The 24,603-nt window shown below is 40.1% G+C and overlaps 1 protein-coding gene and 1 pseudogene across 2 annotated transcripts; one reads left to right on the forward strand and one right to left on the reverse strand.

Moving 5' to 3' along the window:
* Window positions 1–659: 659 nt before the first annotated feature.
* Window positions 660–15,405, reverse strand: Nkrf (NFKB repressing factor). Of its 2 annotated transcripts, XM_060374466.1 has the most exons (4): window positions 14,723–14,858; window positions 4,748–4,845; window positions 3,871–4,001; window positions 660–2,689 (listed from the first exon to the last, which is right to left on the reverse strand). In XM_060374466.1, the coding sequence occupies exons 2-4, from the start codon at window positions 4,768–4,770 to the stop codon at window positions 732–734; spliced, it is 2,112 nt and encodes a 703-aa protein (XP_060230449.1). In that variant the 5' UTR covers window positions 4,771–4,845; window positions 14,723–14,858; the 3' UTR covers window positions 660–731. The 2 variants fall into 2 exon arrangements, with proteins under 2 accessions (XP_060230449.1, XP_021483686.2); XM_021628011.2 differs by lacking the exon at window positions 4,748–4,845 and having other exon boundaries at window positions 14,723–15,405.
* Window positions 15,406–20,282: 4,877 nt separating this feature from the next.
* Window positions 20,283–22,137, forward strand: LOC110541222 (heterogeneous nuclear ribonucleoprotein R-like; annotated as a pseudogene).
* The last annotated feature ends 2,466 nt before the right edge of the window (window positions 22,138–24,603 follow it).

Here is a 24,603-nt window from a genome sequence, read left to right on the forward strand (position 1 = left end):
CAATGGAGAGTTGCTCTGAGTCTCTCTGCAAGGCACCAAGAACAAACACTTCAAGCTTCCTTTCTTTTGATTGAATCAAGGCTTTTTGGAAACTTTTCGACATCTTTCTCAAGTAGTGCTCTCTCAGCATGAAGACTAGAATTTATTAAAAGTCATATATCACAAGATACAGTAAATCACTTCCAATATCCTGGAAACCACAGGGTAGAAGTTATAAATAAACACACTAAAATTACTTTTAAGAAAGTTATACATCATTTAGTTGGTAAGGACGTTTACACATACAGCACAATTTATTGTTAAACGTTCTCTAACTGGCTTCACACAAAGATGAAAATTGATAATACAAAATGACCTGACTTTTTAAGTAAATCTGGAATTAGCTATAGTTTAATTAGTCAGCATTGACTTTACATATTATTGCAGATTGCTGTGCTATGCCCTTTATAATGTGAATTATTTTCCCCAGGGTGAAATTGCACTTAGATGGGTGTTTTTGCTTGTACAAACTACTAAAATCTGAGGGACAGAGCAATATCAAAGACACAAACAGTAACTGCACAGTATCACCTGCTGGATTAAGCTAACACAAGTGGAAAGAATTCTCCAAGTTCCAATACTTAATAAAGCATTATATGAAATGAACAAGGTGAAACATCTTAAGAACGAATACTCTTTATTATTTGTAGATCTGCCTCACGTGGCATTTACAAGATAATTTAGTAAAAATCTTAGTTTGCTTGGGGCATAACAAGCTCATAATGTCCTACTTGGCCCTCTTGTTTGAGTTGATCTAGAAGGTCTTCCTTCCGCCGTTTTCTACCTACCACTAGATATCTATCATGGCCTACCCCATGAGACTTACTCTTCAGGCCATATTTCTGAGCAATCTGATGTATTTGCTTTCGTTCATCATTGGTCAGCTCTGTGGAGAAGGTCAAATCTGAGTGGCTCTCAGAGCGGGCATAGTTTCTGATGATCTGCTCTATATCTCTCTTAGCAATTCTATTGACCCTCTCTACATCTAGACCAAGCCCTTCTCGCTTATGCTGCTCTTTGACTGAGATAGGCTCCCGTATGCCTTCACCAGATTTACCTAAACCACCACCTGTCCAACCCATCTTTCTCAGCAGTTGATTCCCTATGTTATCTTCTTTGATTTGCTGTTTGTAAGCTTCTTCGGCTGAGCGGCCCTGAATTTCATTTCTTGAAATCACATCTTCAACAGTCCCTTTCTTCAGGTTGTTAATGACAGTCGGCTGGGTCTTTTTGAGAGTTTTCACAGCTTCTCCAGCAGCTTCATATTTGACACTTTTCTTCACTCCAACTGCTTCAGCAATGACTTCACTCTCTAGAATCACTTTGCATTTCCACCGTAGACCTGTCATCCTTTCATAGACATATTCAACTGTCATTCGGTTAAATTGAGCTGTATCATTCAATGTGCACACCGGATTGGAAGAATTCTCATAAACCACAACATCTTTTATGTCTTTCTTCTTCCCAGATCCTCTGGGTGAAGAACCTGAGTGGCACTGGGAACTTTTGACAGATGGATAAGTGGGTTGTGTTTTTTGAAGAACTTTCAAAGCCTCATCAGCAGCTGCATGTTTGCTTGTTTTCTTGGTTCCATAACCTTCAGCTAAGCAGTGATCTTGCAGGAAAACCTGACACCGCCATGTGCGATTTGGCATCATCTCATATTTGTACTCAATTGACATTTTGTTGAATGAGGCAGAATTGTTAAGGATGCCAATTGCATCATTTGCATTTTCTGTAATGACAAAATTGGTCCAGTGTTTGGCTGAACTATGAAAAATAGGGTGCCCAGAAGCATCCTTTCCTAGCATTACCAGGTCTTCTGGTGGTTTCAGAGCTGGGGGAAATTCATAGGAAAGCATACCAATCTGACATACTACAAGGTCCTCTCCAATTATGTGCTTGAATTTCCGCTGGACAACTCTAACCTCAATCCGCTTCTGCAAGAGTTTTACAGCTAGCTCAGTAGCTCGATCTCTGGACCCATTCTTGCTGCCGGCATAACCTGTAGTTAGATAGATGTTTTGGCATCTAACTTCACAAGCATAACCATCTGTGAGGAGTTTTTTATTTTTGGGGATGTCGGCAGGAGGAATTTCTTTTAAAGGAGCATATATGTACTCAGGATTTGTCTTACAGGCCTGAATACAACGAGTTAGCATGTAAGTATAGTTAATTTTGTCAGATCCAGAAGTCATCTCTGGATTAGAAAGGTTCTTCCAGATAGTTGCTGTTAACTTTTCAATAAAATACTGTTTCTCAGCAACCACTGACTCAGGATAGGTCGGTGAAAGACAAGGCTCAGAGAGTGGCTGAGAATTTGCCTGCTGGGATGTGCTGCTTGGGGCAGGGTTCCCACTGTCAAAATACATGTTGGTTGTTGCAGGCTGATCTTTTGTGAAAATAAATCCTGATGAATTACAATACTGAGAATTTCCATCTTGTATATTGAAAGAGTCTTGAGTATAATCTTGGTAGACGTTTCTTGGTATGCTGGCAAAATGTGTCCGTCCATTTACCTCTTTTGTTTGAGGGCCATAAGGATCTTCCTGTTTTTCGGCTTTTGAACTACTAGCTACAAAATGTACAGGCTCAAAACGAGGTCTCACATGGAATTTGGAACCAGCTTGCTTTTTAGAAGGATTTTGACCTATAGAATGAGTGAAATTTACAATTCATTAAAATGGGATTATTTCAAAAGAACCAAGCAGGATAACAGCACCAACTGTATTATCTTGAAAGCTGCACTGTTTGGTACAAGGTTTAACCCAGTCACTTGGGTGAAGGTAGTTATAGCACTGTAAGACTCTATCATAAAAAGGGCGACGGTCTCTCTCCCTCCATGCACAAAGAAAGACTTTTAATAGGAAATAATTCATCAAGTATGTAGGCTGCTGCCAATCATGACTAGGAGATGACTTTACAAGTGAAATGTACTCCTCACCTATACTGGAAGGATGTACCAGGACAATCGCTTACTACCTGTGCTAAAAGGTCCCCAGAAGAACTTCGGATGACAATAATAAGAAAGAAATGATGGATGACCAGATGCACCGACTAAACCTTTCTCTTTTTTATCAGAGGCGAATGACTCTATATTGCTTTATATAATTGTAACTACCATATCCAAAATAAAATAAACAATTTTCAACCAAAATGTTAGTTCTGATTTGTCCTGCACAAAAGGCTGTTACCTGTATTTCTAGAACAGACAACACTTGAAACTGATGACTAATGGGGAACACCACATTTGAAGACATGGACACCTACTACTATGGCTACAGCAAAGACTAGAGCTTCTTCCCTAGAAGACTATAGCAAAGACTTGAGCTTCCTCCTCAGTAGAAAGCTAGTCAATCTGGACTGACCCAAGAATAATTATTAATTATTCAGATTCTCAGATGATTTCAGAATGAGCCTCTTCTAGTTAGAGGTAGGTTTCATGTCTAGAGGTAAGTTCCACAGCATAGACATCAAGAATGGCATTATACTGGGACTTCTGTACTGTCAGTTCTTTTTAGCATCATAAATTGTATGTAAGTTAGAACCATTTATCTGGGCCAGAATTGGTGCCATATACCTTTAATCCCAGAACTTGGGAGACAGAGGCAGGTGGCTATCTGAATTTGAGGCCACCCTACTCTACAAAGTGGGTTCCAGGTCATCCAGGGCTGCACAGAGAGGCTCTGTCTCATAACAAAATAAAATAAAAAAATCTTTGCATAGAATCCAATGCTCCCAGTGTTATTTGAAGCCATGTGCCACACTCATATCATTTTAAGAAGCCACATTTTTTTCAAATCCCACCTTCCAGAAACAAGTTATACTCACCATCATAGGTTGAAAGGTAGCGCTTTTGGCCTTTGGAAGTTTTGGGCAGCATCAGATCATATGACGGCATCTCCCCAATATCAATACCTTCGGCCATGTGAAGAATTTTTTCCATCAAATGTGGGCTGTATCTACAAATATAATCTATAATTAAAATAGGTATGTATATGTTTTTTAAAGGCTTCTAAGTGAGACAATCTTATCATAGCTCCCAAAGGACTTTGTCAACAAGGTATTTTTGTTATGAAAACAAAGAATCAGACCTAAAATATTTATCTGCAGAATGAAAAGTTACTCATTAGGCACTAAGATCAAGATTTTCTATGTAAAATATACAAGCCCAAGGCCTGGAGTGATCAGTTAAGAGCACTGGGTGCTCTTCAAGATGACCCAGGTTTGATTCTCAGCATCCACATGGCTATTTACAACTATCTACAATTTCTATTTCAGAGTATACAATACTTTCTTCTGGCCTCTGTGGGCAACAGGCATGCATGTTGTGCACAGATATATATGCAAGCAAAAACCAGCCATACACATAAAAATAAATAATTTTTAAAAAGACCTAATTTCTAGCCCAAACCTTTTTAATGTGTGAATTGAAAATAAGTAGAGTCATGATTTTTCTCTTTCATATATGTATTACATGTCAACAATTGGATTTATATGTTCACACACACATTATTTTTTTTTTTGAGACAGGGTTTCTCTGTGTAGCACTGACTGTTCTGGACTTGCTTTATAGACCAGGCTGGCCTCATTCTCACAGAGATCTACCTGCCTCTGCCTCCCTGAGTGCTGGGACTCTATGCATGTGCCACTGTGCCCGGCTGTTAAAAAATAGTGAGTGTTAAGGATAGCTATCTGGGTTGCTTACATCGAAACTGTAGCGTCTATCATTTCTCATGCTCCTCAGAGAAATGCATGCTTCCAATCTGGGGCAGGAAATGTCTAAGAGCCTGGGAGATCTTGGGTCTACAAATGAAGAAATGGTCAAAGGTCATAGTAGGAGTTGTGCCAGAAACCAATAAAAATAAACTCCCAGTAACACAAGCCTATTTGAATATCAATGATAGCTGGCATGAATTAAAACAGATCAAATATATTTAAAATCTACTAGTTCAGAATAGTTAAAAACCCATTATCAGCCACCTTTGGAGGCTGAAGAATATCAACTCATTATTCTGTAAACAAGTAAATATTAAGGAAAGCAAGCATTTACCCTGAATTTTCCTGTATAAATGCTATCTTAAAACCACCAAAGTGTTGAAGAAAAACCTCTTTTAAAGGTTTAGGTTCAGTTATGGGTATTCTTGGGGAAGTGTGCGCACATGAGTGCAGGTGCCCATGGGAGGCCAGAGACATCAGATATATTAGAACTATAATTACAGGTGTGAGCTGCCTGATGTGGGTGCTGGGAACAAAACTCCACTACTCTTCAAAAGCAGTAAGAACACCATCTCTCCAGGAAAACTTTTACCAAAGCATAACAGCTAATTAAAGAAGAAATGATAGTCTGCTATCCCTCTGCAAGGCACAAGAAGTCTACTGGTGAAGTGTAGGCAGGGGAGAACCCAGAAATAGACTCATGTAAATAATACAAACATGGTAGTTGACAAAGTTACAAATATAACCCCACAGAGGAAGGGCCTCTGCAACAAATGAACACCTATATGTAAAAACCATGCAGACAAACCTATCCCACATTTTACAAAGCATAAAGTGTAAAACCATAAATCTTTCATTTAAAAAAAAGGCAAGAGAAAACCTTCAAGACCTAGGCTATGCAAGCAGTTCTCAGAATTCACACCAGAAACATGAGCCATATAAAAGCAAACAGTGTGGGCTGGAGAGATGTCTCAGCAGTTAAGAGTACTTGTTCTTGTTAGAAGACCCAGGTTCAGTTCCCAGCACTCATGTGGCAGCTAACAACTGTAAATAACTTCAAAACCAGTTCACGACTATCCATAACTTCAGAACTTCCAGGATGCACATGATACAGAGATATGTGTGAGCTAAACATGCCCGCACGGAAAATAAATAAAAATTTTAAAATGAAAACAATGGTAACATGGACCTACTCAGAATTAAAATCTTGCCCTCTTAAAAGACTCTGCAAAGAAGACAAACTATAGATTAGGGAAAATGTTTGTGTACCATGTACTTGACAAGAACTTGTTAGCTCTAAACGCAAGAGGAACAATATCAAACTTCAAATGAACAAGAGGAGTGGGGGAGATGGCTCAGTGGGCAAATGATCACTTGCTGTATAAACAGAAGGGTGCTGACTCAAATCCCCAGGACCTATATAAAAGCTGGGCATGGCCACTTATGTCAGTGATCCCAGCATTGTGGGGAAGAGACAAGTAGATTGCCACAGCTTGTTGGCCAGCCAACTTAGCCAAAATGGCAAGTTTGGGGTTCAGTGACAGACCCTACCGTTAAAAAAAAAAAAAAAAGTAAAGAACAACTAAGGAAGACATTTAACATTCTACTCTGGCTTCTGTGGGTGTATTCACCTGCACACATGCATGCATATGTAAATAGGCACCCCCCATACACAAAGGTCATTAATAAAGCCCATCACTGGAGAGTACAGAAAGACTGCAAATGAACAAAGGATGTTCAACATCATCATCTACCAGAGAAATGCAATTGAAAGAAACTATTGACATATCAAAATGGCCAAATTATAAAGTAGTAATGACATCAAATCTCTGGAAAGAATGTAGAGAAACTAGATCCCTCAGACATTGCTGGTGGGATTATAAAATGAGACAATTACTCTAGAAAACAAGTTGGTATCTTCTAATAAATTAAATGTCAATTACCACATGACCCAGGAACTGTATTTTTGGACACTTATCCCAAAGAACTGAAAACATATATTCATATGAAAACTTGTATATGAATGCTCATAGCAGCTTTATAGGCTTAACTATAATCAGCCCAGATACTTTTCAAAAGGTGAATGGTTAAAACTTTGGTACAAATACACAATGGAAAACTACATAGCAAGAAAAAGGAACAGACCACAGATACGGGTCACAGTGAATGGGAGGGTGCTGGTTTAGTTATTTTAAAAGAGCAAAGATGGGATGCTGGTGGTACTGGGAATATTAAAGGTCTTCTTAAAAACATATTACAATTGTGTATAATTGCACACAAGATGGTCCTGCCACATGTGGTGGTCAGAGAACAACTCTGGAGTCAGTTCTCTCCTTCCACCTTTATGTAGGTTCCAGATTATCAAACTTAGGTAATCAGGCTTGTGTGGCAAACACCTTTACCCACTGATCCATCTCACTATATGGATTTTAAAACCTTCCAGTTTCGGGGTGTTGCTCAGTGATAGTGTACTGGTCTAACATGCATGAGGGTCTAGGTTCCATCCTCAGTACCACAGCAAAAAACCAATACATGATGAATTATATAGAATTAAATACAAACACACTAGTAAAACTAGAGGACTCTGATCTGTTAGTGATGACAAAGTCATTATCCTAATTGTAGTATTTTATAATCATTGAGGGCAACTGATATAGTACTGTTGGGTTTGCTTTATTGCATTTATTTATTGTGCCTGAGGGGGTTGCACATGTGCCACATGGTACATATAGAGGTCAGCGAACCAATTGTGGGAATAGGTTCTCTCCTTCCACCCTGGGAGTCCTGGAAATCAAACTCAGATTGTCAGGCTTTGTGGCAAATGCGTGAAACATCTCACCAGCCTTCTAGTTTCTTAGGTTTCTTTTTATTGTTTTCTTCTACCCACTCCATTTTCCTGTTTTGAGACAATGTCTCAATATACAACTCATATGTATCTCAGGGTAAAGCCTTTTAGTTTCTTAGGTTTCTTTTAATTGTTTTCTTCTATCTACCCCACCTTTCTTTTTTGAGACAATGTCTCAATATACAACTCATATGTATCTCAGGGTAGCCTCCCATCTCAGCCTCCTGAGTGCTGGTACTACAGGTGCACACCACCACGACAGGCTAGATTGGCTGCTACTGCTGCTGCTGCTTCTGCTTCTTCTCCTTTTGCTTTGTTTTGTTTCCAGACAGGGTTGATCTGTGTAGTCTGGACTGTCCTGGACTTGCTTTGTAGGCCATGCTAGCCTCAAACTCACAGAGATCCTCCTGTCTCTGCCTCCCTGGGGAGTGCTGGGACAACAGGTGTTGTGCCACTGCTCATGGCTTAGAATGGCTTCTTGATAACATAATTTTCCTGCATGGCAATTAAAAAGCGAGCTCAAGTAAAGTTTTGTTATCATGAGTACCTGCTTATTCTTCCTATTTTTAGAGCCTTTCTTAGCCTAACTGGTAGCATCTGGGAAGAAAGTCCTGAAACTGAGTAACAAGTACAACTTTTCATGAATAACTGTGAAGTTAGAGATTAACACCTTTGCCTTTCAGTGCAGTAGGTTTCATAGCCATCAATCAGCTTTCCTTGTAAAGTATTAATCAAAACCTAGTAGTCTTCATTGACAGATTATGGGAAGCTATCTATAACCTGAATTTCTTATAGACAACTGCTATTACAGCTATCAGTACCTGAATACCAAGAGTAATTCTACCTTTATTTTTTCTTCTCTGAGTATCAGAAAAGATATCTCAAGCATCATACATTCTACACATCACTTCCTTTCAGATGTATGGAGTCCAATTTTCCAAGTATGGGATAAAGGCAAAAGACTAAGAAATTGGGTGACATTTACAAGTTAAAAGCATTTTTTACTCATTACTTTAAAAAATTATCTTATGTACATGGATGTTTTGCCTACATATATGTCTGTGTACCATGTGTGCCTGGTGCCCATAAAGGCCAGAGGGGGTTTCCCTGGAACTGGAGTTATAGAGAGTTGTAAGCTGCTATATAGATGCCAGGAACTGAACCTAGGTCTTCTAAAAGGGCAGTCAGTGCTATTAAACAATGAGCCATCTCTCCAGTTCTAAAGTCCACAATATTTAAAACCATTAATCTCACATTTGCAGACATTGGTGTTACAACCAAGCCACTAGCCTTGGGTCCAGTCCAAATTCTCTAGCCCTCCAATTAGAATCTGACTCTGCCTATGCAATAACTGAAAAAGGTACCCACACCATATGATGCCAGTGAAGGATATACCTAGGGATACCTCCACTCACATTCACTTGTCTCTCAAGTTTCTTCCAGCACCGGTAATTACTGTACCTATCTATTGCTCCCTATTCATTACAATTGCTACAGAATTCATCTCCCAGAGGCTATAAAAATAAACCTTTGCGTAGGTTGCCAACAGTCAGACTCTGTCCTTTATTAGGAAGTCATAATACAATAGAAGGCCAGCAAGCTTAAATAAGAAGGAAAGACCATCATGTTATTCAGTGCTTGACTAGACAAAATAAAATGCAAAAATTTTAGGATATTTAATAAGATCACTATAATTCTATTTCTATTCCTAAAATTACCCAAATACCCACCCAAGGATAAAGCTCAAGTTATTACTATATTCCACAGTGATTTTTCATAATACTTCTAACTACAAAGAAAACTGACCAAGAAAGATTTCACATTTCAACCAGTAATAACTTCAGTATAATTTCAGGGGTTACTTTGTATTCTTTTTACTTGTTTTCTATGACCTCCTATTAATAACTAATTACATGTGTTGATCTGTTATCTATTGTAAAAGTTTTCTTCATGTTGCTGCCACACCTATTCCATTTTGTTTTCGCCATGCTGAAAATTGAACTCACAGACTTTAGCATTCCAGGCAAAGATTCTACTACTGAACTATATTCCCCAGCCTGCTACCTACCATATGGGTTTCAATGGCCACATAGTTCTGTATTATGGAATGTGATGTAAAATATCATTAAGGTAAGTATACTATAATTTTTAAATGCATGCACATTACATATCCACATGCCCATTAGATCAGACATTTGGCTGTAAATATGTAAGGCAAAACCATAGACTTGCAACAGGTCTTAAAGTTTTTTATGTAGTTTACAATGCACCAAGCTTTTGGAAAGCAGGATGTTCTTCAACTCACCTACCACTTCTAGCATATTATTAAAAGGTGATTTATAATGGGCAACATGTTTTTCTTAATAGATATCACAGTCTTGGTCAAAGACAGTTGTATCTATGTGTACAACTACAAGAGAAACAAATTATTAAATACAATGTCACCTGAAATTTAATAAGTATTCAATAATAGATGTTTACAAGTTATTTACAAATATATTAAACAGCTCTACTAAATCTAAATTAAAATGTTGAGATAAGAAACTTAAAATCCAGATATAGTGGCACATTTTTAAATTATATATGCGCGTTTTGCCTGCATGTATGTCTGTGTACCCATATGCAAGTCTGGTGCCCTAGGTGAACCTCCATGTGGGTGCAAAGACCTCCCAGATCTTTTGCAACAACAACTTGTGCTTTTAATCACTGAGTTAATCCCAGCAGTCAAGAGGCAAAGGTAGGTAGGACTCTGGGAGCTCCAGGTCAGCCCGGTTTACAGAATGAGTTCCAAGACAGCCAGGGCTACATAGAGAAACTGTCTCAAAAAACAAACAAAAAAGAAAAAAGGAAACAAACAAAAATTAGGGCTTCAAAATACAAGTAATTCATTCAAAACTACTTATAAGATGCTTAATGCTCCAAGTTAATACACTTAATAGATTGGAGAAGAATTTTTTAAAAGTACTCCTACTCCCCCTTCCTACGTCAATGACTTGTGTACCTTTGTGCAAAGTTAAGTTTCACAACATACATCTACCTGGAATCTACCTTCCAAACTTTCCAAATTTGTACTTAGGAAAAGAGGTCAAGGTAGCTAAGTTGATTTCATGCTATTCCTCTATTAATGAGTTAACAAAGACAAGTAAGCCAGGGTTTGCAGGCCAGAGCTCTGCTTTTAAATCCTATGTATCAAGACTGGAAAGCTGAATATTTCAGGTATTCTAGATATTGTGCCTTCTAAAATGGCTGTGGAAGGATCACAATGGTGTAGTCTTTGGTTATCATGAACGAGACTCTAGTTTCTACACTCAGTCCTGCAAAACAAATACAGTAGCAAACAAGCTATAATCTATAAGTAAAAACTATATGGACACCCTAGGCCTTTATATGTATAATTATTTAAATGTCATATGTAGCCAATCAAAAGACTTAGTTTTTTTTTATGATTTCTTTATTATTTATAGAGCATTCTGCTTGTGTACCAGAAGGTGGCACCAGATCTCATTATAGATGGATGTGGTTGCTGGGAATTGAACTCAGGACCTTTGGAAGAACAGCCAGGGCTCTTAACCTTGAGCCATCTCTCCAGTCCATAATAAATTTTTATTAGCCACAAGACTAATGCTATGAAACTGTTTTAGACAATTCTTGGAAAATTCTTCCTGTCCCAGACTCCTAAGTGCCGGGATTCTAGGTATGAGCTGTCACATCACAGCAAAACTTCTTGATAGGCTGTTTACTTTATAAAACAGAAAAGGTGAAGGGAAAGTTCTGTGAGCATCTTGGATGCTTGGACAATAAAAAAGATTACTAAATAGTAGACTGGAGGGTTGGGGACATAACTCAATTGACAGAGCGCTTGCCTAATATTCATGAAGCCCCAGGTTCAGTCCTGAGCATTGGATAAAACCGGACATGGTAGTGTCCCCTGTGATCTCAGCACTCAGGAGGTGGAGGCAGGAAAATAATAACTTTCAGATCATCCTCAGCTACATGGCAAGTTCAAGGACAATCTGAGACCCTGTCTCATAAAAAAAAATTAGATTGAAAAACATCACTTTATTTATCCTATAAAGTAGCATTTTGCAGACTGGTCCTTGAATCAGTAATATTAGCATCATCTGGTAACCTGACAGAAATAAAAAAAAAAAAAGTTGAGGCCCTTCCTCACGTCTTCTGATTTGGAAGCCTTAGAATAGGAAGGGGGCCAGGAACGTGTCTTTTAATAAACCTAATAGGTGATTGTTATTTTTGTTATTTTTTTTAGACAGGGTGTTCTTATACAGTCCTGGCAATCCCTAAGCTCACCACCCTCCTGCTGGAGTCTCAGGTCCTGATTGCTAGGACTAAAGTCTTGTGCCACCACATGCAGAATCCAAAACAGGTGATTTGACACATGCTTATGTGTAAGAACCACAATTATAGAGGCAAGAAGATATTCAGGGGCTGGGGAAATGGTTCAGTTCTTGCTATAGAAGAGGACCCAAGTTTTAATTCTCCACACCCAGGTAAAACCAGGGCATGGTGACACACTGCATGTTCTGCCACCAAATTGCTGGTTGAGAGAATATAGGCAGACTACAGTGGTTCAAAGACCAGTCAGTCTAACCTAACTGGTAAGCTTTAGATTCCGTGAATGTCTCAAACAATAGGTAGAGAGTGATAGAGGTGACCCATAATACGGACCTCTGGCCTCATAGTCAAGGGTATTCACCCACATAACATATTATCAAAATGCATGCCTGCATGCACACTTTCAAATTTGTTCCACGGAAATGGTCAGTATCGCTAAAAGGAAATGAAACATGCCCTGAATCTCAATTTCAGATTTCCTTTTTATCTCAGCTTCTACTCAAATGGAATCCCTTGAACAACTAGTTAACAATTTGAGTTAACAAAGGGCTGTGTCACCATGTTTCTGCCAATTTACTTAAGAACAGTCTGTCACACAAAACAAGAGCCTCGCCAACTTGGAGAATGTCAATTATATGCACCGAAAGAGAACAAAGCCCACCTTAAGTGAAGATCACACTGAGTTGCAAACTTCTAGAGTTCTCTTGGGCTGTTCCCATTCTCCTGTGTCTAATGATCAAATAGAATGCAAACACTGCTTTTCAGTTCATCTGTTTCATAATCCTATACTAATAGTCATAGTGATTTAGGTATACTGTAACACAATGACTCTTCTAAACAAAGGATTTGACAATGCACATCCATAACATCATGTGTGCTTGAGCTTTTAAGGCCAACTACCATTCGCATGGTTTGTGTTCCTGCCCTGGTTATACATGAAGCTGCTGTTTTCAGGATTAGAGATTTAGAGATTTGTCTTATGTCAGTTACTTCTTTTGTTTCTCATCCATCCTTCCAAAACACAGCAGCTGTGTCTCGGTGGTAAGAGCATCCGACTGGAAATAGTTTTGAGACCCTGCACAGTAACCTAACTTTGTGACCTCCATTGATTTAGTTGTAAAAAGGAGATACCTCTTGACTCCTAGGGTGGTTGTTATAAAATAGAAAGTGTTGAAAATATGCTATATATTACAAAGCTGTACACATCTACCACTCCCCAAACATTCACTAAGCAGCTAATATGCTAAAGTAGAATACTGCACAAGTTTTCTTTTAGCACTGAAGACAAAGATGTAAATATGAATAACAGTAAAATCCTACCCACAAAGTTTGCATTCTAGCAGGAAGTTAAGTTTAGTTACAAATGCAAAGGATGGTTATCTTCCCCTATTAAAGATATTTTAAGATTTTGATTCCCTGTAGCCTTTTGTGGTATTAAGACTAAGGATTGTATGGTAAAGGTACATTTTTACAGCAAGAATAACATTGTCAGGCAAATTAGATTTATCTGACAATTAATTGCTGAGGCTTTCCCAGTAGCAACCAGCTCCTCCAGTCAAACAGTTATTATCCCTGGAAGTAGAAACTATGTTAACTTAGAGAAGATAGAAAAAAATTCTGTGACTGGGCAAAGCAAATTTCCTGATGGACACAATGTTCAACAGTTAAGGGAGGATAGGCAATTTTTTTCTGTGTTGTTTACAATCATTCCTAAAACTGATCTGGCTGAACCAAATCTGATCATTTTCCAGAATTTCTCATTCTTCTTAATACCAACAAACTGACTGTTAGGTAGGAATATAAAGAAAGAATCTTTCCAGTCTACTGAAAGAATTCGTCTAGGATAAGGCCAAGTTCAAGGTTCTGAAGGACAGAGGACCCAAGCATTCTGTTCAAAGGAAAAAAAACAAAAACCAAAAAACTGCGTTAGAACCATACTGCAGTCTCCATAGAAGGCAAAGTGCTTTCCATGAGACCTGTTCAGAAGCTACCAGGTTCTAGGAAAGGAGGAAACAGAGAGAGACACACATACAACCCTAAAACCACACACAGAGTCCAAATGTTTAATTCCTCCTATCCCATTTAAGGTGAAAAGAGGGGAATCCATTTTTACAGCAGATAGATCATTTCTTTGTTTGAGTACATTATGCGCAAGTCTACAAGCAAGCCTGACATTGCAGCTCAAAGACCTGACACATACCGCCTCCCCAGGAGACGACTTTAAGACCTGGCTGGGGGGAGGAGAGGAGGGTGCTTTATCGAATGGAGATGGAAGAAGAGAGTGGTCAGGAGACTAGGTTAGAACTGCGGAGTTCCTTGTCCTCCTCCCTGAAGCCCCATCAAATATCTTCTGCAGATACCGCATCCTTGGAAGACCCTATGCAGGTCTGAGGTCCTGCAATTTTCACCAATCAAAACCACTACTTCTTAGCAATCCTTTTCCAGGATCTACTTTACAACCATTTCTGGTTCTGGAGGGACGTCTCTGTGCCCTCCTGTGCTGTTATGTCATTGACGGCCACCACGGCCCCCCACTACACAGTCCAAACACTAGTGAAGCTTCTCCTTGTCCTCTAGCGAATCTTCAGCCTCTAAGCCATCGTCAGAATAAAGCCCGTTTCCATCACTACCACCTTTACTGACCCTCTTCTGCCCTTGGGCTCTCTGTAACCCTAACTCCATCACCCTAACCCTCATCCCTAAGCTGATCCCCATCACTCATCTACCACCCTCGTTCCCAACTCGACCTCCCAACACCATCCTCACCTGCAGCCCAGGAAAACGTGGTTGGTCCAGGCGGCGGAGAGCGCAAGGAGCTGGTCTAGGGCAGCCCCGGGATAGCTCTGCAAGTGCCTACAGATGAAGCTCCGCCGCAGAGCCCACTGCCAGTCACTTTCGTGGCTATAGCGCCACTGCTCCAGCATTGGCTCAGGCGGGGGCGGCGGGAGGGGGGTTAGCGGCGGCGGCGGGAGGGGGGGCAACGGCGGCGGCGACAGGAAGTCACCCCCCAGCAGCAGACGTCCTCCAGCCATCTTCACTGCTTCGGAGTGGGGATGCCCCCCGGGGATGATGCCGACAAACTGATTAAGTGAGGCGGTGGGGGTAATGAAGATCCAGACTTGTGTGAGGGACACTCAAGGCCAAGTCTCAGGGGATGGGAGTGTGTGCCTCGGGGCAACTACGCTCACAGGGAAACGGGTAGCAACGGTCCCTGTCGCTATGCCGGACACAGCGCTCTAACTACTATGGGAACGTGAGGGCTTCCTCATACACAGGGCAAATGCGCTTGAGGAGGTGAGCCCTGCTACTCCGCGTCTTCTCGGACCCTCAGACCCACACACTGAGAGGGTAGCAGCGAGGAGAGAAAAAAAAAAAAAAGCACCAGCACGCTGGGTTCCCCGGCTAAAGTCTCTCAGCCTACCTCCCCGCGTGCCACCCTGAGGTTGTGAGGCCACTGCGCATGTGCCGCAGCCGGTCTCCAACTTCAAAATCCCGCCACGAAATCTCGCGTGATGGGCATTTTCCCCTTTCCTCTGACGTTACTCTCCATTGAAGCCCTCTGGTGACCAGCGGAGGGTGGAGACTCCGGCTAAGGTGCTGGTGGAACCTCTTCGAGATTCCAGAATATGGTGATTCCGTTAAGTCCCTGGAAGGTGCCCTCAGGTGATTAGTTAGCAGGAATGCCTGACCATATGCTCTACCTGGGTTTTTAAGCGGCGCGATTCTGAGGCTGTGTCCTTTGGAAGGGATTTAGGTTTCAGGAGGATTTGGCACGGTTTTTCTGTTAGCGCTCTGAGATGACTTCAGAGAATAGCTTGGAAAAAAAACCCCAATGGGTCGTTCATCATCAGCTTTGGAGCAGCTTGTGAAAGGGTGGTTGAAAATGGGGCATTTGCAAAGAAAATAATAGCGTCACTTTTCAAGGCGGTACTTTTACACTTCTTTGATCATGGTGTAGTGTCAATATATTTTTAGTTTTTGTTTTCTTCTACAATAGCCCAGGCTAGCTTCCAACTCAACGTAATCAAGGGTGACCTTGAACTTCTGTCCTCCTGCCAGTATGTTCCAAGTGCTGGAGTTACAAAGTGTATCATGTCAGTTGACTAAGGAGCCAAAAGACTAATTAAGTGCTGCTGGGCAGCATAATGGCCAAATCATTATATAGATTACAATCTTGGTGATGAAAATTTACCCTACACAGATGTAACATTTGCACTCGCATAAAGACTACTGGATAAGGTGTCTTTTGACCCATTACCCTCAACTTAAAAAACTGGGGGCGGGGGAGGCTTGCTATATAATCAAGTCTACCTTTGAACTTACACTTCTTCGAACCAGGCCTTGCTTGGATTACAGACACTGATCTCTGTGCTCAACTTGCAGATTGACGAGAACAACAAATTTAGCTTCTTATTTTTATGTATGTGTGTCTATGTGGGAGTGAGGGAGGACAGAAAACAAAAGGGGGCCAGGAAGCCAAAGGGATGCATGAGAGGGAGAGAATTGCTTTCACCAGAAAATTACCCTATAATTAAATCTCAATAACTGGTATTTACACTTTATTAAAAATGCCAAAACTCATTGAATGGGTCCACACCTAATCATTTTTGAGAAATCTGAAGTTTTTGATTATGTTCTGTTAAGAATTGTTGTTCAGACTCATAGCCAAACTTTGGGCAGAGAGAGTGCAGGGAATCTTAGGAAAGAAGGGAGAGATAGAAAGACCTAGAGGGGACAGGAATGCTACAAGGAGACCAACAGAGCCATAAAAACTGAGCCCTGGGGGCCCTGAAGAGAATGATACCCCAACCAAGGGCCGTGCATGGAGAGGACCTAAAATTCCATCTCAGATGTAGTCCATAGACTCAGTCTCCAAGTGGGGAACCTAATAAGGGGAGCAGAGGCTGTCTCTGGCATGAACTCAGTGGCAGGCTCTCTGATCACCCCTGGGGTTGCAGCCTTGCCAGGCTATAGAGGAAGACAGTGCAACCAGTCCTGATGAGACCTGATAAGCTAGGGTCAGATGGAAGGGGAAGAGAACCCTCCCCTATCAGTGTACTAGGGGAGGGGTGTAGGGGGAGAAGAGGGAAAAGACGAGGGAGACAGCCACAGACAGGATACAAATTGAAAAAATTGTAAGAAATGATAATAATAATTAAAAAGTTAAAAAAATGCTGTTCATGGGGGACTGGAGAGATAGCTCAGAGGTTAAGAGCACAGACTGTTCTTCCAGAGGTCGTGAATTCAATTTTCAGCAACCACATGGTGGCTCACAACCATCTATAATGAAATCTGGTGCCACCTTCTGGCCTACAGGCAGAACACTGTATATGTAATAAAAATAATAATAATAATAAAAAAGAGTTGATGTTCAAATTTCCTTTTCAGTGTAGCTCCTCTTCTGATTAATAATGTTACTGAGTATATGGTTGTATTTTGTTTATGCACATTTCTGCACATTAACTATTTCCACTCAATGGTGTAATTTTTATTCTGATCTTGATATCATTCTTAAGTTAGTATTGTATCTTTTAAATCTTCTAATAAAAAATTGAGAAAGAAAAGCATGAAAACAAGTGACTCTTTTTCTCATGATAAAATGTCCAGTCTATGAAAACAGGGAATTCCTCTTTTGCTGTTAATGCCTGCACTAGCTTCCATAGGGATGCAATAGTTTCATCAGATGAATGAATGTCTCTTTGCATCTTCCTAGTTTCTTAGAGTCTACATTTTAAGCTGATGTTTAAATAATTGGATTAATTTAAGGCTTTTATGGTAGGTCCCTTCAAAATTCAGTTGTTGAATTTTAATGGCCAATGTGAAGGCATTAAAAGGTAAGGTCTTAGTGCTGAAGAGGTGGCTCAGTGGTTAAGAACATTTGTTGCTATTGCAGAGGACTTGAGCTGTGTTCTTAACACCCACATTGTAGCTCTCAACCATCTGTAACTCCAGTTCTGGAGGAACCTGATGTTCTCTTCTAACCTCTGTGGGTACTAGGCATGAATGAGTTATGGAGACAAAACACGAATGCACTTAAAATAAATCTTAAAAAAAGAGAGAGAGAGAGAGAGATAGGATTCTAAGTAGGTTTGTTAGGCACAAGTGTAATCTCTGCACGTGGGAGCTAGCTGCTGCTGTAAAGTGACTATAAAGCCAGCCTGGGCTAAGTGAGACCTCATCTTAAAAAAAATGAAAATACAGAACAAAACAAACAAAAACAAGAGCATAAGAATAGACAGGATCTTCAAGAGATAATTAGGCATCATGAGCTACACTAGCTTGATAGAGATTAAGATATTTATAAAACATATCTCATACAGCATTTGCACTTCTATCTTCCCCCATATGAAGACACAATATTGTTCCTTTCTGATAGGTACAGCAACAAGAAACTATCTTGGGAGCAAAGAACATTCCTAATCAGACAACCACATCTGCACATGTCTTGATCTGGGACTTCCCAGCCTCCAAAACTCTAAAAACTAGATTTCAGTTCTTTAGTTATTCAGACTCGGGTATAGCAGCACAAAAGAGCTAACACATGGTCTGTGCTACTAACCCTCATCAAAACCAGCATTGGAGCTATAATACATCTTTCCTTAAAACTGAGAAAAGGAAAAGTCCCTCTTCTTAGCTCAGAACAAATCTTGATCAGATTTGCACTTAAGTTTAAGACTCCCATATTAGCATTAATTCTGAATCTACATTATTCATGTGGACCAGTTACAGTTGTGTCTGATACCTATAGGTCCCAATTGTTTAACATTTTCCTCTTGGTATAAACTTAAAATATTCTTGGTTTTGAGACATGATTATATTCCACACAGACATTCTTACCTAAGGAGTTACAATTATACTGGGAAGTATTCTATTAATTTCTGAATGACCGATATGTGAACCGTTTCCTAAATTGGCTTATATAAGAGGTTCATATAAAACTCATTTTAGGTAGAACATTTGTGGCCAAAGCTTGGGTGTTTTAAGTCAGGGTGTATATCATAAATTTAACACTGAATTCCTGGATAAGCTTGAGTAAATACCTTTCTTATATATTATTTTAAACCATAAAATTGTTGTAGGATCTTAGCACCTGTGATGAATAATTTTGCTTTTCAGACTACACACGTGTGTGTGTGTGTGTGTGTGTGTGTGTGTATGTGTTTAACATACAGACTGAGCAAGCTGTGTTTGTGTATTCAGGTGTGTGTGTGTGTGTGTGTGTGTGTGTGTAACAATTAAAGAAAAAGAGGCCAGAGATCATGAGTTTGAGAGAGAGAGCGAGGGTCTGGAGAGGAGAGCATGAAAGGAGGAAAGGGAAAGAGGAAAGGGAAATGATGTGAATGAGAGGCCATAAAATTAAAAATTAGGTTTCTTGGGTTAGTGACCTAAAAATTTTAAACATATCAGGCCAGTTGATCTTGCTGCTTCTAGGAAGATCCAGCCAACTTCAGGGAAGAGATGACCTTGCTGCTCATTAGAGATATCATTGCCAGGAAACCAGCCCCCAACTTGTTCCAACTTGTAGCTTTGCTCCTGTAAAAAGCACAGACTGAGCTCATCGTCCCTCTTAGCCCAAGGCTGGCTGTTTTCCCCTGCAAGAGAGAGAAGAAAGCCAGAACCGTTCATGGTTTTGGCACCTTCCCACAGCAAATCATTTCTGAAATGTAGCCCCCTCCCCTTTCGGTTTTAACACTAGAAGCTTGCCAGGCTGGAATCCCCCTGCTCTGGGTGCTGTGGGAGGGACTGGGACTTATAAATCACCCACAATCTGGAGCTCGGACATCTCAGCTAGAAACCAATGCCTTGGTGTCTGTGAGAGTCTCAGCTTGAGCTTCTAATAAAGACCTTCATGTGTTTTGCAACAGACTCGACTCCTGGTGGTTATTTGGGGGCTTGTGAATCAGGCATAGCAGTTACTATATTTTAATTTCAAAAATAATTGTGAAAATTACCAAGGGCATTGAAGAGACACATCTTTGAGTACATTTGTAGAGTTGTTTTCAAGAGTGTATTAGCTGAGGGGAGTGAGGGGGAAGAAAACAAGGAAACAAATACTGGGGCTGGAGAGACGGCTCAGAGGTTAAGAGCACTGACTGCTCTTGCAAGCCCATGGTGGCTCATAACCATCTATAATGAGATCTGGTGCCCTGGCCTGCTGGCATACATGCATGCAGAATACTGTATAAGTAATAAATAAACAAATCTTTAAAAAATAGAAAAAGAAAATGGGGGTTTCAAACATGCCATTTCTAGTGGTTTTGAAAGTGCCTCGTGGTGATTCTCAAGGGCCTGGCCACTGTCCTCCAGCTTTGCCCTGCATAATAAAATGGCTAATCAGGTGAATGGTAATGTGTTTCAGTTAATAGAAGAGGAAGAACCAATGGATACTTCCAGTGTACTCACACAGAACACTATAAGACATTGATAGAGGCAGGCCTCCCGCAGAAGATAGCAGAAAAGACTTGATGAAAAATTTCAACCAGGGTTGGTAGCTTATGTCAATTTTGATGAAAGAGCAATTGATGCTTTCAAGGAATTTAATGAAGAAGGAGCTCTATCTGTACTACAGCATGTTCAGACGAAAAGTGCATTTTTATGTGGAGTTATGCAGACCTACAGGCAAAGAGAAGGCAACAAGGTGCAAGAGTCCACAAAAGGGTCCAATGAAGGAAAGATTAAGGCCTTGCTTGAGAGGACTGGTTATACTCTGGATGTAACTACAAGACAGAGGAAGTATGGTGGTTCACCACCAGAGAGTGTTTACTCAGGTGTGCAACCTGGTATTGGAACAGAGGTCTTTGTAGGTAAAATTCCAAGAGACTTACATGAGGATGAGTTGGTGCCCCTTTTTGAGAAGACTGATCCTTTCTGGGATCTATACCTCATGGTAGATCCACTCTCTGGTTAGAACAGAGGATATGTATTTAACACCTTCTGTGGAAAGGAAGCTGCCCAGGAAGCAGTTAAACTGTGTGACAGCTGCAAGATTTGCCCTGGTAAATACCTGGGAGTTTGCATTTCTGTGGCAAACAACAGACTTTTTGTTGGATCCATTCCAAAGAATAAAAGTAAAGAAAACATTCTGGAAGAGTTCAGTTAAGTCACATAGAGTTTGGTGGACGTTATTATCTATCATCAACTCGACAACAAAAAGAAAAATCGGGGGTTCTGCTTCTTTGAATATGATGATCACAAGTCAGCAGCACAATCAAAATGAGTGGAAAAGTAAAAGTGTGGGGAAATGTAGTTACAGATGAATGGGCTGACCCCGTGGAAAAACCAGATCCAGAAGTCATGGCTAAGGTGAAAGTTTTATTTGTGAGAAACTTGGCTACTACAGTGAGAGAAGAAATAGTAGAAAAGTCGTTTTCTGAATTTGGAAAACTGGAGAGAGTGAAGAAATTCATTGATTTTGAAGATAGAGGAGCTGCTATTAAGGTTATGGATGAAATGAATGGAAAAGAAATAGAAGGGGAAGGAATTGAAATTATCTTAGCTAAACCACCAGAGAAGTGGAAAGAGCGCCAAACTGTTACACTGGTCTCCAGAAGCACTGCGTATGAAGATTATTACTATCACTCTCTTCCCTGAATGCCACCTCCAATGAGAGATTGAGCTCGTGGTGGAAGGAGAGGTGGATATGGCTACCCTCCAGATTATTACGGTTATGAAGACTACTATGATGATTACTATGGTTAGGGTTATCATGACTATTGTGAAAGCTATTAAAATCCCTGCTATGGCTATGATGACGGCTTTACAGTAAGAGGAAGAGGAGACGGAAGGGGAGGGCAAGGTGCTCCACCATCGCCAAGGGGGCGGGAAGCACCACCTCCAAGAGGTGGAGCTGGCTATTCGCAGAAAGGGCCACCTTTGGGACCACCAGTTGGCTCAAGGAGTGGCACAAGGGTTCCTGCACAACAGCAGAGAGGCTGTAGCCCTCATGGCATTTGGAGCCATCAAGAGGGCAATGTAGTAGTCAAGGAAAAGACAGATGGGTACAACCAGGCTGTTCCAAACATTGTCAGACCAGCAGCCAACAAAACTGGGGTTCCCAACCCATCGCTCAGCAGCCCCTTCAGCAAGGTGGTGACTACTCTGGTAGCTTTGGTTACAATAATGACAACCAAGAATTTTTTAAGGATATTTATGGGCAGCAGTAGAAATAGGCATGTGAGGGTTTGAAAACTGATACTGGCAAGAAATGATTGGCTCTAGAGCTACATTATTCAAAACAAAATTGACGTAATAGTTTCGTCTTTAAGTAGCAGTTTGCTACCATTTGTATTCAGCTGAAGAAGTCACTATTGTGCATATACTCAAGAATTTTATATTTTTCTTCTTTTTTGAATGCTGTTGGACATTATTGGGCTTTCAGAGTTTCCTTATTCTGAGGTTACAATGCTTTTTATCATTCCAGGCTTCATTTTAGCTTCAGAACAAACTGTTTTTTAAATTATTCTTTATTTTTTATTTTTATTATTAGCTACATTTTATTAACTCTGTATCCCAGCTGTATCCTGCTCCCTCATTCCCTCCCAATCCCACCCTCCCTCCCTCATCTCCACCCTGCCCCTTTCCAAGGCCACTGATAACAGAACAAATTGTTAAATCATGAATTTGCAGAAACTTTGGTTTAGACAGTTCTATTTTTTGGATTTGGAATAGTTTACATAGGAGTATGAAGTATGCTGTAAAGAGAAGTAAAAGCTAGTGCTTTGTCTTAGTAGTTTTGAGAAATTAAAGCAAACAGATTTAAGTTTCCTTGTATTGAAAATAACCTATGACTATATATGTTGCATTTCTAGAAGCAGGTTAACCGTTTTTAAATTGTTATAACTTCACACCTTTTTGAAATCTGCCCTACACAATTTGTTTGGCTTAAATGTCAAAGCCATGATAATTTGTTCTTTGATGTGATTGTATTTCCAATTTCTTGATCATGTAAGATTTCAATAAAACTCAAAAATCTATTCAAAACATTATCTAGTTTTTAAAAATAGAAAACAAATACAATCTGACTTGTGAATTGTTTTTTTATTTTATTTTATTTTGTTTTTTTTTACCAGTTACATTTTATTAACTATGTATCCCAGCCGTGTCCCGATCCCTCATTCCCTCCCAGTCCCTCCCTCCCTCCCTCATCTCCACCGTGTCCCTTTCCAAGTCCACTGATAGGGGGGACCTCCTCCCCATTCATCTGATCCTGTTTTATCAGGTATCTTCAGGACTGGCTGCAAAGCCCTCCTCTGTGGCCTAACAGGACTGCTCCTCCCTTCGGGGGTGGGGAGACCAAAGAGCCAGTCCTTGAGTTCCTGTTAGAAATCTGACTTGTGAATTGTAAACTGAAAAGCAGTGAAACTGATCTACTGGGTTGTAAATGTAGCTCAGTGGTAGAATACGTGCCTAGCATGTATGAAGTTCTGGATTCAATATCCTGTATTCCCAGATAGCCAAGGAAAAGAGGCCAGGGGCCATTTTTCCTAGAACAATCATAATAGTGTTCTGTTTATGATTCCCACTGTTGAATATAAACTGTTTCATCTCTAGAAAACAAAGCAGAAGAAAAATTTGGATGATCTGTGACCTTCTCTCTCTTGTAGTCCTTTTGATAAACTCTTACAGCCCACCCATTTTTAATCCATTCTTTTCTCAGAAGGTACAGAATCTCTCAGGGAGCAGCTGAGACACCTAAACAGTAGAAACAGATTATCTGAATAAAGATTAAAGACATTTAAAAAATGCAAATACATCCAAATTTATCACCCTGTATGAAACTAAAGTCCAAGTGGATCAAAGAACTCAATATAAAACTAGACACACTAAACTTACTCTTAGAAGAAAAAGTGGGAAAGAGCCTTGAGCTCATTGGCACAGGAGACAACTTCTTGAACAGAACACCAACAGCACAGGCTCTGAGATCAACAATCAATAAATGAGACCTCATGAAACTGAAAAGCTTCTGTAAAGCAAAGAACACTGTCATCAGAACAAAACAACAGCCTACAGATTTGGAAAAGATCTTCACCAACCCTATATCCAACAGACGGCTAATATCCAGAATATATAAAGAACTCAAGAAGTTAAACAGAAACAAATCAAGTAATCCAGTTTAAAAATGGGGTACAGAACTAAGAAGAAAAATTCTCAATACAGGAATATCAAATGGAAGAGAAACACTTACAGAAATGTTCAACATCCTTAGTCATCAGGAAAATGCAAATCAAAACGACCCTGAGATTTCACCTTACACCCATCAGAATAGCTAAGATCAAAAACTCTAGTGACAATACATGCTGGAGAGGATGTGGAGAAAAGAGAACCCTCCTCCATTGCTGATGGGAATGTAAACTTATACAACCACTTTGGAAATCAATCTGGAGCTTTCTCAGACAATTAGGAATAGTGCTTCCTCAAGATCCAGCTGTAACACTCCTAGGCATATATCCAAAAGATGCTCAAGTATACAACAAAGGCATTTGCTCAACCATATTTGTAGCAGCTTTATTTGTAATATCTGGAATCTGGAAACAACACAGATATCCCTCAACTGAGGAATGAATACAGAAATTGTGGTACATTTACACAATGGAATACAACTCCGCCATTAAAAACAAGGAAATCATGAAATTTGCAGGTGGGAACTA

Source organism: Meriones unguiculatus, chromosome X, assembly GCF_030254825.1.
Source record: "Meriones unguiculatus strain TT.TT164.6M chromosome X, Bangor_MerUng_6.1, whole genome shotgun sequence".
In the NCBI taxonomy this organism is placed as follows: domain Eukaryota; kingdom Metazoa; phylum Chordata; class Mammalia; order Rodentia; family Muridae; genus Meriones; species Meriones unguiculatus.